Genomic DNA, 15258 nt, shown 5'->3' on the forward strand with positions numbered 1-15258 from the left:
TTAAGTGCTGTCCTGTTGGAAATGTGAGAGCTACCTAACCCTTGAATTTAGGTTTTTAAAATACATTTTTGCCAAGGCATACCAGTAAGGGGGGTGGGCTGTGAAATGAGTGATTCTTACAATTTCTATACTTATTTCTGGAATTTCCTGCTTCATTCTCACCTTGCCCATCTTAGTGAAAAATGGCTAAAGCTGGCCATCCTATTTGCTTAACAAGTGGGTGAAAGACTTTGATAGCAAGCAATTATCTGAACCAAGGCACCTCTGCCTTTACATCACCTTAGCATTGTGTGGATGGATCATTCTGAGGAGCTGAGTATTCTGTACTTAGCAATAAATTTGCGTGTGTTATATCTTTTAAGTCAGATGTGGGTGAACTCAGAATATGACCAAATGCCTTTCAGCAGGGGGCTGGGATTAGTCTTTTTCCAAAGTCACCGAAACTAATCATGGAGGGTCTCATGTTATATGGAAGTTATGTCAATCCTATGCAATGATCTACAGAGATAAACCATATCATAAATTCAGATTAACACACACCTCCTTACAGCATCCCCTCCCCAGGCTTGTGCTCCGAGCAGTGGTGACACAGGGGGCTTCAGCTCCCCCCAGTTTTTTTTGCAGCACCACCCCCTGCTGCTGGTGGGGACCCTCCACATGTCCCAGCCCCAGCCTCTGCCCGGCAGCCCAGAAGCCAGGAGGTGGCTTGGACGAGCGTGGAGGGCGATCTCCATGCTTGCTCATCCCAGCCGCAGCTCAGCTCCCTGGCTGTGGCTAGGCTGTGGAAGCACAGAGCCCTTCGCGCGTCCTGCCTCTGCATGGTGCATGCTGGGGCGCATCACATGACAGCGCCCCCTCAATGTGGGGGGCAAGTTGGTGCCCCTGGCTTCAAGCTGGACTGCTGCAGCAACAGTGTGACCATGCCTCCACCTAAAGTTAAGTACCCTTGCCTGATGGAGTGCATGCAAGTAACCTGCAACTTCTCCTACACAGAAGTTGTTGCTGTCTGCCTCTTCAAGCCCCTCCTGGTCCTTGGAGACAGTGGCAGAGAGGATGGAGGGGATTCTACTGGCCCAGTCATCTCAGGAACAGTCTGCTCCTGGCATGTCCTGCACCTCCTTCCCTGTCTCCAACTGCTTGGCCTCTTCCCCTCCTTCAGCCACGGCTCCTGCCTCATGGGAGGCACAAAACCCCATAAATTGCTGATCCCTTCTCCTGGATCAGTCTCAGAGCCCCCTGCCTCTGCCACACACACCTCAGAGCCCTGCCATCCCTGACACCAGATGGAATTTTGAATCAAGCTGGCAGAACAAAACATCACTTTGGCATGACTTTGTCTGTTTTTTGACATTGCTTTGACCGCCACTCGAGATATCATTGCCAAACTAGGCATGAGGGTTCCCAAGGTTGGGGCCAGGGTCATCTTTGATGTTTGGGTGCCAGACACCATTTTGAATCAAAACGTGTATTGCAAAATTCAAAGGATAATTGAATTGCAGTCTCTGCATTCATCCAGGGAAGTGTAAATCAGGTTGGTTCACTAAAAATGCAGACTGATCCTTAAGCATCTCTGCTCTTCAGAAAATGCAATTAAGATGGCAACCTAAAGGAATTAGAAGGAATGTTAATGGACAGAAGGCACAGACCTATTATCTTTAAAAATATCTCATGGAATCTCCCTCTTGAAGGCTGCTGTTTTTGTCAGTGCAGTCTATCAAAGGCCGCTTCTTTTCCTGCTGAATATTAAGCTCAGCACCCCAAACAAAACAGAGCAAAAGTCAAATAACAACCAACTCAGCCCCCCACAGCAGACTCTGAGAATTTCCTGAGTTTATCTTTGGAATGCTACCTCACATCTGCACTTCATCAGCTAGAGCAAGAGGTCCTAACAAAGACCAGATGCAGCAAGGGGAGAAGTGATGGGTTACAATATTTCTCCCCGCATTTAAAGGGGCACATCCTCAGTTTTCCACCTGTAAAATGGGAGTGCAAGCTGCCCGCTTCATAGAGTTGTGAGGATAAAAGCAAAGCATTCATTTTAAAAGTGTTATGAAATTATACATTTAATTATAACAATTCCAGACTCGGATGTTTTCTTGTCATTTGCTCCTCCCCCCCCCCCACTTTATTTGTATTTCATTCATTCAAATCAAAAGGACAGAGCATCAACTAGAAGAAGTGATGTGGGACAATTCTGCTGAAAACAGAAACTGAAGTGAAAATTGATGATGTTTGATTATTTGTCCCATGTCCAGAATGAAAATTAAACCAGCAAACACAGCCAGTATTGCTACGGTTGCGGCTTTTAGCCCACAAATGATACATAATTGATTATGTTTTCCCCTATTTAAACTGTGTTTCCTTTGCATTGAAATGGATGGGGTGGAATAACATAATGGCAACATAATCTATGTCATTAATTAACTAAATTACAGAAGTTTTGCCATAGCAAACAGCATGACAAATAATATGGCTTTTGGAGGAAAATGAACTGCAGTGGAATGGAAACAGTGCTGCATGTAAAAAACAAAGGGTGGAATGGAAAATGATGCCTTCTTACATTCCTACCTAGAAGTATAGGATATATTGCACCTTGTTCACAAAATCTTTCACTGATGTGATTGAGATGCTTTTTAGAATGGCAAATGGACTAAAGACTGAAAAAGGGGCATCCTGAATTACCTTGTGGAACAGCAGCTCTCATAAGGCTAAAAAGTTATCTAAAACTGAGAACACTGCAGTACCTTAGTGACATATACAAGTCACAAAAACAAAGTATGTAAAAATAGACAATCAACTTCACCGCTAGATGTGGGAACTAAAGAATATGACCTAATTTTGCAAGGGCTATGATTGAGCATCCTTTCTTAAAATCAATAAATCTTCAACTGTCCAACGGAACATATGCAGTTGCCTTATGCCAAGTCAGGCCATTGGTCCACCCAGATATACCACTGAGCTACAGCCCTTCTTGTTATGGACCTTGCAGGAGAAAGACACCTACTCAACAGAAGGCAGCAATGCCATGTTAACACTGTGAAAGTCACTTCCCATTGAATTAAAATAAATGGGGATAGCTTTGCTGCGGGTGGGGGAAGGAGAAAATTTATCTTTTGCAGGATAAATATGCTCCAACAGATTAGCACAGAAGAACGTAATATTAAACTGTGGGGGAGAGACAACTGGTAACTGATGGGGGATTAAAAAATGATAGGGGTAAAGGGCTGTGTGTGTGACATGCCTGACAGTGATGTAACTGAGCTACCACTCAGCCACACTGATAGAAGTAGGAAGCCAAGGACTGCCATTTACCAGCAAGCTGGGTTAGTGACTTGAATGGTAATAAAATACTGATTCTCCATGCAATAGGAGCATGTGATGGGCTGGCTTTGTCTGGGTGACAGCTGCAAACAACTCCACAAACCCCAGGAAAACCACAGTATACGTAAATGCCTGATGACTAATTTCAGCGTTCTCACTGGAAAAAAGCAGCAACACAACACTAAATGTGAAGAACCCTAATGTGGAACAGTACAAACAACTTTGTCCCCTCTACCCAGCCCCACCTGCTTCCCTCCCCAGGAGGAGACAGGAACTAGAGAAGGAAAAGTATCATCCTGTCAGGTCTCCATCAGGATGGGAGCCATATTGAAGAACTATATAGCTGAAATGGACCTCAAGATTTCCTGAGTTAAAAAAACACACCCTAGGCCGGGGCCAGGAAGAGGGCAAAGCACTATTCCCAGCTGGCTCATACTTCTCCCTCCCGCTTCCACTTTCAGAAGTAGAAACAGAAGGATGCCCAAGTCCCCAGAAACACCTTCCGCTCTGGGTTCCTCTACGGTTTGCTTCAAGCACACAAATGACAGCTGGAAATTATATGGAAGGGCCACTGTACAGCTTACTTCCATTTCTGGCGCATGTCACCAAGCTCCTGCCATACACTGGCTTCAGTCAACTTAACAGGGTGAAGTTTCTGCACGATACCTATAATAACAGGTAATAAATCCCTTAGGTTGTGCATTTGGAAAAAGCCAGGTTTTATAATCGGTTTATTTGCTGTTCACCCATGTATTTTAGCATTGCAGGAACAAAAGCAAAGCAGATACCAAGTTATATTGGTTTTAGCTATCATTACATCCTGCAGAGAATCCTCATAGCTGTAGTTTGGTGTGGGTGCAGATCTCTGTTAGAGATCCCAAACGAGGCAGAATTTGCTGATGAAACAAATGACAGTTAAACCAATTCAGTTCTGTTGCGCAGTAAAGGTAAAGGTACCCCTGCCCGTATGGGCCAGTCGTGACCGACTCTAGGGTTGCGCGCTCATCTTGCTCAAGAGGCAGGGAGCCGGCGCCATCCGAAGACACTTCCAGGTCACGTGGCCAGCGTGACGAAGCTGCAACTGGCGAGCCAGCACCAGTGCTGCACACAGAAACGCCATTTATCTTCCCGCTATAAAGCGGTACCTATTTATCTACTTGCACTTAGGGGTGCTTTCAAACTGCTAGGTGGGCAGGAGCTGGGACCGAACGACGGGAGCTCACCCCGCCGCGGGGATTCGAACCGCCGACCTTACGATCAGCAAGTCCTAGGCACTGAGGTTTTACCCACAGCACCACCTGCGTCCCCTTCTGTTGCGCAGACATCACCCCCTTCCCAGTCCATTCTACCGTCCTACATATGTATGATTATTTTTTATAAAAGAAAAAGATGGATATAAGCATGTGTTGTTTCCCAAAGAAAGCCAAGAACATCTGCAACTTGGGCTTAAAAAGATGTAATCATCACACATGTTTGGATTTAGTGAAGGATACAACTAACACAAAAATTATGCAAAAAAGGAAGAAAGACACAGAGGGTTGTATCCAATGCTAGCCCTACTATTGAAATTAATGGGAATACCTAACTTAGTTTAGGGACGCAGGTGGCGCTGTGGGTTAAAGCCTCAGCGCCTAGGGCTTGCCGATCGAAAGGTCGGCGGTTCGAATCCCTGCGGCGGGGTGCGCTCCCGCTGCTCGGTCCCAGCGCCTGCCAACCTAGCAGTTCGAAAGCACCTCCGGGTGCAAGTAGATAAATAGGGACCGCTTACCAGCGGGAAGGTAAACGGCGTTTCCGTGTGCGGCTCTGGCTCGCCAGAGCAGCGATGTCACGCTGGCCACGTGACCCGGAAGTGTCTCTGGACAGCGCTGGCCCCTGGCCTCTTAAGTGAGATGGGCGCACAACCCCAGAGTCTGTCAAGACTGGCCCGTACGGGCAGGGGTACCTTTACCTTTACCTAACTTAGTTTAATTAATTTCAGTAGGCCTACTCTGAGCATAACTGAGATAGCTACAACCTTGAATATTCAAAAACTTAAAAAAGCAAAACATACTGATTTCAAGCTACAGTTACCTGCTATTCTTATTTTAACATTCTTGTAGTTCGGTGGGGGGTGGGGGAGGCAGGTCTGTGACCCTCCAGATATTGCTCCAGATCTCCCACGGATCTCAAACCCTTGGTAAATTAAGAACTTTCCCTGCATGTGAAAACAGGCTCTGGTAAATTGAGCAGACAAGACCAACATTGTGCCCAATGGTAAAGAAGGTGATTACTGCATGTGCTATAGAGGAAAGTTAGGGGCAGATGGGGCTTATCAACTGGGAAGGTAGCCCATCTGGAAGAAACACTTTGATTCCGCTGCCTTGAGGGATATCTTCAGGAGAAGAGAAGGCTAAGGAGTAAACCCTACATAAATCCAGAGTTGAGTCCCTAAGACAGTTGGATGGTGCCTTGTACACATCCTTCCGTCAACTCCTGCAGCCCAGCTGGTGTCAAATGCATTGCTATACTTTCCTCTGGACCACATGAGAGATGCCAAGAAGTGGGTATTGTTGCCTGGGCAGCCTGGGAACCTCCATACACACTGCCTAGGCTTGCACTCCAAGAAGTTCACTTCGGTGCTGCTAAGGCAGCATTTTGATTTCACCCCTGTAAGTGTACTCCATTGTCCCTTGAGACTGATGAATGCCATCATCTCTAAAGATTAAGCCATGCTGGCTGGGGACGAAGGGAGTTGGAGTCCAGCAGTATCTGGAGGGCAACAGATTGTGCACCACTGATTTAGTGTTACCACTATATTAGGAACTGTGTATAGAGATATATGAATGAGGAGCACAAGTTGCACCTTTATTTATTTATTGCTCCAATTGCCAGGTGTGTGTTTTTTACAGGATACTTCTGCCACTGTTTGATATTATTCATATACATTTCTGCTTTTGTTCTTTTTACATCCGCTGTCTGTTTTTACAAGCATTTTACTGCTTTTTACTATAGATTTATTTTGATTGAATACTTTCAGGTCATTAGCGGTTTTCAATTTTTTATGTGAAAGGCATATTTTAAAGTAAAATTAGCTTTTGCAAATAAAGGCGAGAGCTGTAGTAACACACACACACACACACACACACACACACACACACACACACACAATGGAGAAAGAGTTGCTTGACTGTCCTTAGCACTCATCAACATGACCAATTTTTGTCCTGCAAATGGAATTACTCTCATAAAGTGCACATCAGCATGATGCGATGCTAAATTTGGCAAGAGAAACTCCCAAGTGACAATTTCCCCTCACATACTTTTGGTTATTTTTCCTGTCAGTAAGCAATTTTTTTAAAAATAAAAAAATCTCCAAACTTCTTGCTTTCATTGCCAGGATCTGAGAGTTTGATTTTTAATTTTGCTTGGGAAGAGGCCCAGATAACTCTAGTCCCTGAAAAGCCTTGATTTTCCCAGTCGGGTTTCATAATTGGCTCAAGCCCCAACAGCTGAATCTGGCACATAAAAGGACCTGTAAAACTAATCCTACTAACACAATATCACTGAACTGGTTACATTTTTCTGGGAAGGAAAGGAAGAGAGAGGGAGGAGAATACTGGAATGAGGGGGGAGGCTTATGGGGGAAGGGCAGGGGAGAGAGAGAGAAATTGGAACTTTAGAAGTCTCCCTTAGTCTTTTTCCTTTCAGGAAACACATCCTGTTCACATCTGACTGCTGTGGCAGTGGCTCTGTTTGTTGCAGCCGGCTACGCCCTGAGGCTCACCAAAAACAGCCACAAAAACAACCATTTCCTCTCCATTGAGAGATAGGAGGAAAAAACTTCCTTGCAGCAGAGGTTCTGCTATCCTGCTTCTACCTCACACAGCCCTGACATTCGCAGAAGAACAGGGGCAGCAGAACAGATTTCCTTGGAATACACCAGCTTTCCAGGGCTCCTCGGGGAATAAGTGTTGAATTTTCTCTCAGAATTTCTCTTGGTGTTAAGAATGAATTTCTACTGCGTCTGTGGGATGCTCTGAGTTTGGGGCAGCTGTGAAACGATTTAAGAGCTCTTGCTGCCTAACTCCTATGCAGATCTTAGTCTCCTCTCACAGCTGTGTTCCAGAAGGTTGAGGCACCCGGCACCGTTTGCAGGCATTTTAGCCTCGACTGTCCAAGAAGTAGCACTTCCTACATCAACATTTCGCAAGTTGGTTCCAGAAAGAATGCACCTCATCTTTCAGCTCTTCACCAGCTTGGCTCTGCTCAAAGTGCAGGAAGGTGGATAAGGCACCGCTTGGGAAGACAGAACTCTGGAAGCCTCGCTTCTGCTCGTTATATGGATTGCCCCTCTCTGCCTAGTCGCTCTTTGTGCAGTCAGAAACCCCCCAGGAGCTGACTTTGAGAATGAATGGTGATGTTCTCTAGCCATTCATAACTTCATCCTGCGCCGGCCTCCCATCTGCAGCCCCAATTAAATGTACTGCAGCTGATCGGGACTCTTGGATCTTCTACAAAGAGAGGCTGCCAGCGGTTGATGACAGTCAGATATGACTGTCCAGAAGCTGGTAGCCACAGCTGTGTTGGTAGCTCTGGTCTCACTTATTCTCAACAACGCCGCTGCCTTTACCCCCAACTGGGTGTATCAGACCTTGGAGGATGGGCGAAAGCGCAGTGTGGGGCTGTGGAAGATGTGCTGGCTGGCAGAGAAGGGAAGAGGAGGTGCAGGCACAGGTGCCAGGCATGGGCAAGGGGCAGAGCGTGAATGTGAATCCTTGGGCTGGGGTTCGGAGCCAGCTGGGTTCCAGGAATCTCGTAGCACTGTCAAACGTAAGTCTTGATTTTCGTCATCACTGTCTATCTTGTGTTATGTAGAGAGCACCTCTCGAGTCAGGTGTCGGCACTTGACACATGGGAAGACCTGACTTTGAAGCACTTTGAAGCATCTCACGGCTCAACCAGAAAAGGGCTGCTGCACACCTAAGAGAGGCTGTGGATTTCCAGCACCTCTTGAGTCTGAGCCCCAGTAAGTAAGAAAATAGAAGAGAGCGGGAAATAGAAAGCAAGTTAGGGTCATGACAATTGCACACCTGGTCTCTAGCAGGAGGTGCAAACTGGAAGTTTTGAGACACCATAGAAGTCAAACTCAAGTCTGAAACCAGGCCAAAGTGTGCACCTTTGTGGACAGGTACAACTCCAATGGGATGAGAAGCTCTCATTTGTGTCTTTGCTGTTAAATGCTTCATCTAGACCCTGCTGGTATACAATGAAGAAATGGCATAGGTAAAATTATAGCACAGAGGCAAGGAAAAAATGCAGACCTGCAGGCCCTGCACCCAACCTTGAGTTAGAAATAAGGCCTTAGCAATGCCGGAAAAAAAGACTGAAGACTTCCTGCCAAAGTGGCATACATTTTCACCTGTTGAGGAAGCTAAGAGGGATGGGAAAGCAATTTTAGTCAGAAGCCTGATGTAAGGGAAAGGGTTAAGCAGCCCCATCCTGTGCCCAGGTCTCAGGTTGCAGATTACAGCCTCCCTGGTTGTACCTTATTTTATTTTATTTTTAAAAAAGTAAAGAGAAAAACTACACATGACTTAGTGTCATGCGTGGTTTTACCCTTTGTTGTGTGATTTCCAGCTCACTAGGTGGCAATACTTTGCTAGGTGTGGAGAGGGACAGTAAGCATTCAGAGATGGTGGCAGGAATATATGACCAATTAAAATGCACCATACGAACTAGATACTGGGGCTGAGTGCCATGCTCCCAAATATTGAGGGGGCTGAAGCCCCCTCTGCCCCATATACTCAGCTCCACTGTGCCATTTGACGCTTTTCACTTGCAATGTCAAGGAAAGCACCTGGGATCTTCTGCTTGAAAAGCATGTGTCTACAGCCTCTTTCAAATAGCCTTCTCCAAACTCAGAAGGGGGATTCAGAATGGCTTGAGAAAATGCACTTCTTCGAAGCCGCTCTGTAACTCAGCTTCCTTGAGGTGCATCCAGGCTGTCAGTATTTTGCGCATACCTGGAAATTTAGGTTTGTGCAATTGAAAGCGATTGTAGTGTTCTGTTGCCCTAGCGCAAACTGCCTTTTTGCTGTTCGGAAGATGACTTGAAAATACACTGAAAAGTGTGAGATGAAAGAATGGTTAACAGGATGATGTGTAAATGCTTCACAAGCCAATCAGGATGAATGTTTATTTTCATATAACTCCCCGCAAAGAAATCAGAATGAATGTTCAGTGAAGATCAGATATATCCAAACCTCCTTGTAAGCTTAGTACTAGCAAATCAGGATAAACCTGCAATAAACAGTTCATCTGGACACGCCCTTATCTCAGGCAGGAGTGGGGAACTTTTGGTCCTCCAGTTGTTTCTGAACTACAGCTCTCATCCCTGGTCACACTTGCTAGCACTGATGGGAGTTGTAGTTTGGCAACATCTGGAGGACCAAAAGTTCCCCACTCCTGTCTTATCTGACATAACACAATCAATTTGCCCATATTTTGCTCTTGTCAGTTAAGTTCTTATTCAATTGCTGTCACATATTGGTACTCATATGAGTCAGTATTCATCTCAAAATGTAAAATGGGCTTAAAAGTGGGACAAAAACAAGCCATACACGTCCCCTCCCAAATTGAACCAGTTATACCCACCCAGAAGTGTTATTGAGAAAGTGATGCCACTAAGAATTGCATTCAGTGAATGGAAAGTAAGCAAGTCCAGTGAAGCAGGCTATGAGAGAGAAACAAAATTTTGCGTACTCTGCATTCCTCCCTTTCACAACTCTGCATCCAAAATAACTCAAATTCTGCTACAGGTAAAGCTGAATGAAGTGATCAGAATATACAAATCTGCATGCATTTGCTTTTTGTGCACACTGCATTCTCTCCATCTCCCTGAGTACTGGAAATCTGGCCCAGTCCTTCCCACTCCTGGCTTTTGAAATTTGACCAGATGTTTCCCACAAATAAGCCATGAAGACTAGAAACTTAAGTTGGGACAGCAGCATGTGAAGGATGTTTGTCCCACCCTAGCGATGATACTGACAAAAATCCCTCACACCCCGCAATTACTGATAGAAAGAAAGCTCTTGTTCTTAAGATGTTGAGTTCTGTGCCAAAAAAGCAATTGCTGGTGAGATGTGATTGTGGAATTAATTAAATCATGCAGCCCTGCAACTGACTCATGTTCCATTTCTGTTTTGTTCATGTAAATCTTACTGAATGGTTAAGACAAGATGGGGTGGTGGGGAGGGATAAAACATGCTTTGTTTCTAATGCTGACACAGTTTGCAGAAGTGGCAGAGGAAAAATGCAAATGGTATGAGAGTCTACCAGTTCCAGAGCTTCCAGAGACTTGTTCTAGGATATCCTCTTTCCCCTTCTTGCCTCCTCTGAAGAGGTGATACCCCAACATCTCAGCCTGCTTGTGACTGAGGAACCCACCCTCAGCAGATTCTTACAACAATTTTGCCTGTAGTCAGCTGCTTATTTATTTTTCCTGGCCGAGATTATATCTTAGTCCAAGATGAAGACATCATATGAGATGCTCACAGAGAGACACTCCCCTTGACACTTCATCAAGAGCCAATCAGTTAAATGCCATCAGTTTAGAAGTCCACAGTCCATGTCAGGAGTGGCTGTTGTTGCTCCTGATCACAGGGTCTTGTTAGAATACTGAGAAGTCTGCATTTAACTTTTCTAAGAAAGAATATTTTCTAGCACTCATGCTGGTACCGACAGATACATTACTGTAACATTTGTTTCAGATGTGGTTTCCAGTGTTGAACAAAGCTGTCCAATCCTGACCCAGGCCTTCCTTCAGAAAGATCTGCCTATTAATTCTGTTCTAACCTGTATCCCTTTTGTTTTTGTTTAAACCAATTCACAAACCAATAACTTACACACTAACCTCCAGTAATGCACCATATGTTGTAGATATTACTGCAAATTCATTATGCTATTTTTGTGATATACCAATGGCATGAGAAGACTTGGTCTATTTATTTGTATCATTTAATATTCCTAATAAAGAACCTAACAAAAAGTTATTCCATAGAAGAAAGATCTGTGGTTGTGCTGCTACAAAGATATGCTGTAGCTCCTGTGTTAAACTGCTTCTGAAGTATAACACAGTAATTGTCTTGGGAGGCATCTGTGTCTTTGCCATACAACGTATCTGCAAACAGCCATTCAGCCAACTACACTGGTTGGTTTGTGCTCTTGGACTAAATAGGGAACAACATGATTTTAAGAACATCTGAGGTACCCTACTAGATCAGACTAAATCTAGCCCAACATCCTCTTTCTCAAAGTGGCAAACCTAATGCCGCTGGGAAGCCCACAAGAAGGATGTGAGGGTTATAACCCTTTCATGCTGTTGTTTTTCCTGCAACCAGCATTTACTGGCAAGTGGCCTTGGAACGTGGGGCTCCATGCAGTTATCATAGCTAACAATTGTCAATAAATCTCCATGCATTTCACTGATCCCCTGTTATGGCCATCACCATGTTTTGTGGCAGTGAATTCCATACATCAATGCTGTGCAATGACCCTTCTTTTTGCATGTTCTGAGCCAAGCAATTTCACTGGATAACTACAAGTTCTAGGTATGCATGATTTTCTAAACTTCTATCGTAGCCACCCACTGCACTTTGAGTCAATTTTTTGGAAATTATATAGCCCCAAATGGAAGGAGAAGCTTGGGTCTCCAGAAGACTACAATTCCCATCAGACCCAACAAGACTGGGCAACAGTCGGGGATGACTAGAGTTGCAGTTCAATAGTATATGGATGGCCACAGATTCCCTATTCTTCCTTTCCCCTTTCCTTATTTTAACTGCCTTTTTAATGGGACAGAATTTAATATACTGTGGCAGCTATCAATCTTGAGCAGCTCAACTTAAGCCAACTTAAGATTTAAGCTTGTGCATCTTAATGCACAAGCATGAAAAGGGAGGACCATAAGGTACATTTTTTGCCTCTGAAAACCAGAGTGGCACAAGAAAATCTGGCAGTGACACCACCCCAGCACTCTCAGAAGCCTTATGTGTCAAAAAGCAGATGCTGCACAAAAAGTCCAGATCAGTCTAAAAGCTTTGGCACACAGCCAATGTTCAATGGATTTACACACTGACACAGAGCAAGTGTTAACTAATACACCATGTTTCATATGATACATAGAAACAGAACAGCTGACTTCTAACCTGATCTATGTCCATTTCATGCTAGAGCACTGGCAGAGGAAGAGGAGTGGGGGGAGTGCACCCCTCATGGCAGCGTGATCCCAGTAGGGTGCCATCGCAGCTGCTAGCCCGCCCGCACTGGGTGTCATGCCCCCGCAGGCGGTTGTCACGCCCCCAGGACACGTGCCACGCCCCCAGGATGCGACCAGCCCCGCCACTGTGCTAGAGGAGAAGGGGGGGGGGGACTATGTGAGAAGGTAGCCAAATTCTGCAAACTCCAAAAAAATGCAACCCAAATTAGTCCAAGGTGTTTGCACCTTTCAGTTCCACTGTGGAAGAGAATGACAAAGAAGTTTCTAATATAGCTGTACTACTCTTAAGAAGCACACAGAGCTCAAATAGAGTACACAAAATTTGCATACAGCTGCTTCTTTCCACTAATTTATTCTGCTTCTGCTTTTCACAGTGGAAGATAAAGAGCTCTTCTTTTAGCTCATGGCAAGGGAGGAAATATACACCACTGCCTCTGATCACTGGAAGGCCTCCAAAAGCTCCTACTTGTCTTGTAAGGTCTCATCAAGCCTAAATGGTTGTTGTTTAATTAATTTAAACAGTTACATAGGTAACAGTCCTTTAAAAAGAGAGCCAATATAGCATTACTTTTCAGGCACCTAATTCTTACATGTGTGGTGTGATCATATGTAGAATACAGTCTACGGTATTCAGTGTATTTGGCCCAGTGTATAATCTACTTGAAGCAACAGAGGCAAAACCTGGTTTATACAAGCAGTAAAATGAGGTGCTAATAAGAGGTCTAAAAGACTACAGAGAGTAGGGAGGATCAAAGTGCAGAGGCGGATTTAGGGCAGCGTGACCAGTTCTGCTGCACTGGGCACAAAGCCTTAGGGTTGTTGCAGGACGCTGCAACTATAACATAGTGAATTGAACAGAACAGAAGGTGAGGGGTGCACGTCCAAAATTTTGGCCTTCTACAGGGTGCCACTGAAATTTGAAAAACCAAAGTCCGCCCCTGGGATCACCAGCAAACAGGCCCCATGATCAGCACTGATTACCTCAGGGATAGGCGAATCTGTCAGTTTGGGTTTATCTAGGTTTCTCATTTTTCCCATCTCTACATTTCCACATCAGATAACAAGGGGGGAAATCCATACAATTCATCAGCATTTTAGTGCAAATTTCTCCTAATCAACATAGTTACCTTGCTGATTCTCTGCATTTGAATGTTATCCAAATACTATAACAGATTAGAAGGTCCCCTCACACTGAACAAGTCTCCCATTCCTGGTCTGAAGAATTGCCTAAATCTCTTTAGATTTTTCTTTCTTTCTTTTAGAAAGCACTTGGCACTGGAGATGTTGAATGGGATGTGGGCTTCTTTGTCAAACAGCAATCATGGTGGTTATGAATGAGCTGTTGTTGCTGCCCAGAGAGCAGGATGCTTAGACGCTATTATAACGAGTGCTGTACTCAGACAGAGAGATCGTGTCTGTCAGAGCTGCCTCTAGGTCCCAGCTCACAGAGGACCAACGCTAGGCTGTAGTAATGTACAAAAGTCTTTATTGAAGTTCAGTTTCCATTTCAAAGCCACAGCGTGCAGCCCTACGTCTTAAACCCTAGATCGGCGAAGTCCCGTCTGAGTCTCCTCCCCTATGACACCAGTTTAAGATCCTAGCCCTGCTCCACCTTTTATGCTGCTCTCTCCTCCTCTGGGTCCTCCTGCCCGCTGGGGCATTGCCCTTTCTGGACTCTTCCGACGCTGAGTCGCTTAGCTCCTCCCCCTCCCTCCGGTGGGCTTTAGGACCCGGTTCCCAATCCTCATTCTCTGCTGTCCCGCGCTCCTGTACATTTGAACTTGCCTCTCGCGCCAGCCCAGTGACCTTTCTCCTAACCGTTACACTACTTCGGTCACTGCTTCCCTCTTCCGGGACACTGGCCGGATCTGACCTCTCCTCTGTTGTCCGACTTTCTGATGGAGGCGTGGTCAGCCCTGCCTTATCTTCTCTCCCTGGTGGGGAATGCACTGGCCCCGATCCTTGGGACTCTTCCCCCCCACTCTGCTCTGGTGGGGAAGCTGGTCCTGATTTCCAGCTACTGCTCTGGGAGTCCCTGCTGCCCCCTTGCTCCTGGGGCGTTCCCCTTGGGAACACCCTACCCCTGGCCACTGGCGCCCCCTTCTGTGAATCTTCCGATTCGCTGGAGAGGCTCATGGAATCCCTCGGTCCACTGTCCTCTTCTCCTACGCTCCCCTCGGATTCTTCCCCTTCGCTCTCCATCTCCTCTCTTCCCTGTGCCTCTGCTCCTGAGCCCCTGACAGTGTCTCTGGCTGTACTTGCAAAGGAATACTGTTTAGGCATTGCAGAGTCTAAAACCAATCATGGAAAGGAAATTAAATGAGGGGGGCAGGGACAGGGGACTTGGACGATTCTCAGGGATGTTGAAGACACAGGAAACAGGCAAGTGATATGAAGCTTGTTTCTCAAAGACGCACAGAGTAATGAAGCTATTTCCTTATTATAGCTCTTAGGGTCAAGCATGTCTAGAGGTGGGGAGTGGCCCAATATTGTGAGTGTCTACGTGACTCCCATGTTCGCTAGATATAAACATCTGTCTGTCCACAGGGTATGATTTATATAAAATACATTTTCACTATGAAATACTGGGGGGGAGGGGAGTGGCAGCGAGGCCAGAGGTACAGCTCTGTGTGGGAAAAAGAAACTGGAAAATGTTTATAGAGGCATCAAACCAGACAATC

General features: G+C 45.5%; 2 protein-coding genes across 2 annotated transcripts in view; one reads left to right on the plus strand and one right to left on the minus strand.

Annotated features, from left to right (window-relative positions):
• Positions 1-15258, minus strand: part of IFT140 (intraflagellar transport 140) — a 93143-nt gene that overhangs the window by 16161 nt on the left and 61724 nt on the right. The gene's annotated exons all lie outside the window — the stretch shown is intronic.
• The window catches only part of TMEM204 (transmembrane protein 204), a 34785-nt gene continuing 26510 nt past the window's right edge, over positions 6984-15258 (plus strand). Inside the window, exon 1 of the mRNA XM_079952451.1 lies at positions 6984-8130. Coding sequence (XP_079808577.1) covers positions 7851-8130 — 280 coding nt within the window. The 5' untranslated portion in view covers positions 6984-7850. The remainder of the gene's footprint in view (positions 8131-15258) is intronic.

The sequence above is a fragment of the Podarcis cretensis genome, assembly GCF_951804945.1.
Source record: "Podarcis cretensis genome assembly, chromosome: 14".
NCBI classification, from domain to species: Eukaryota; Metazoa; Chordata; class Lepidosauria; order Squamata; family Lacertidae; genus Podarcis; species Podarcis cretensis.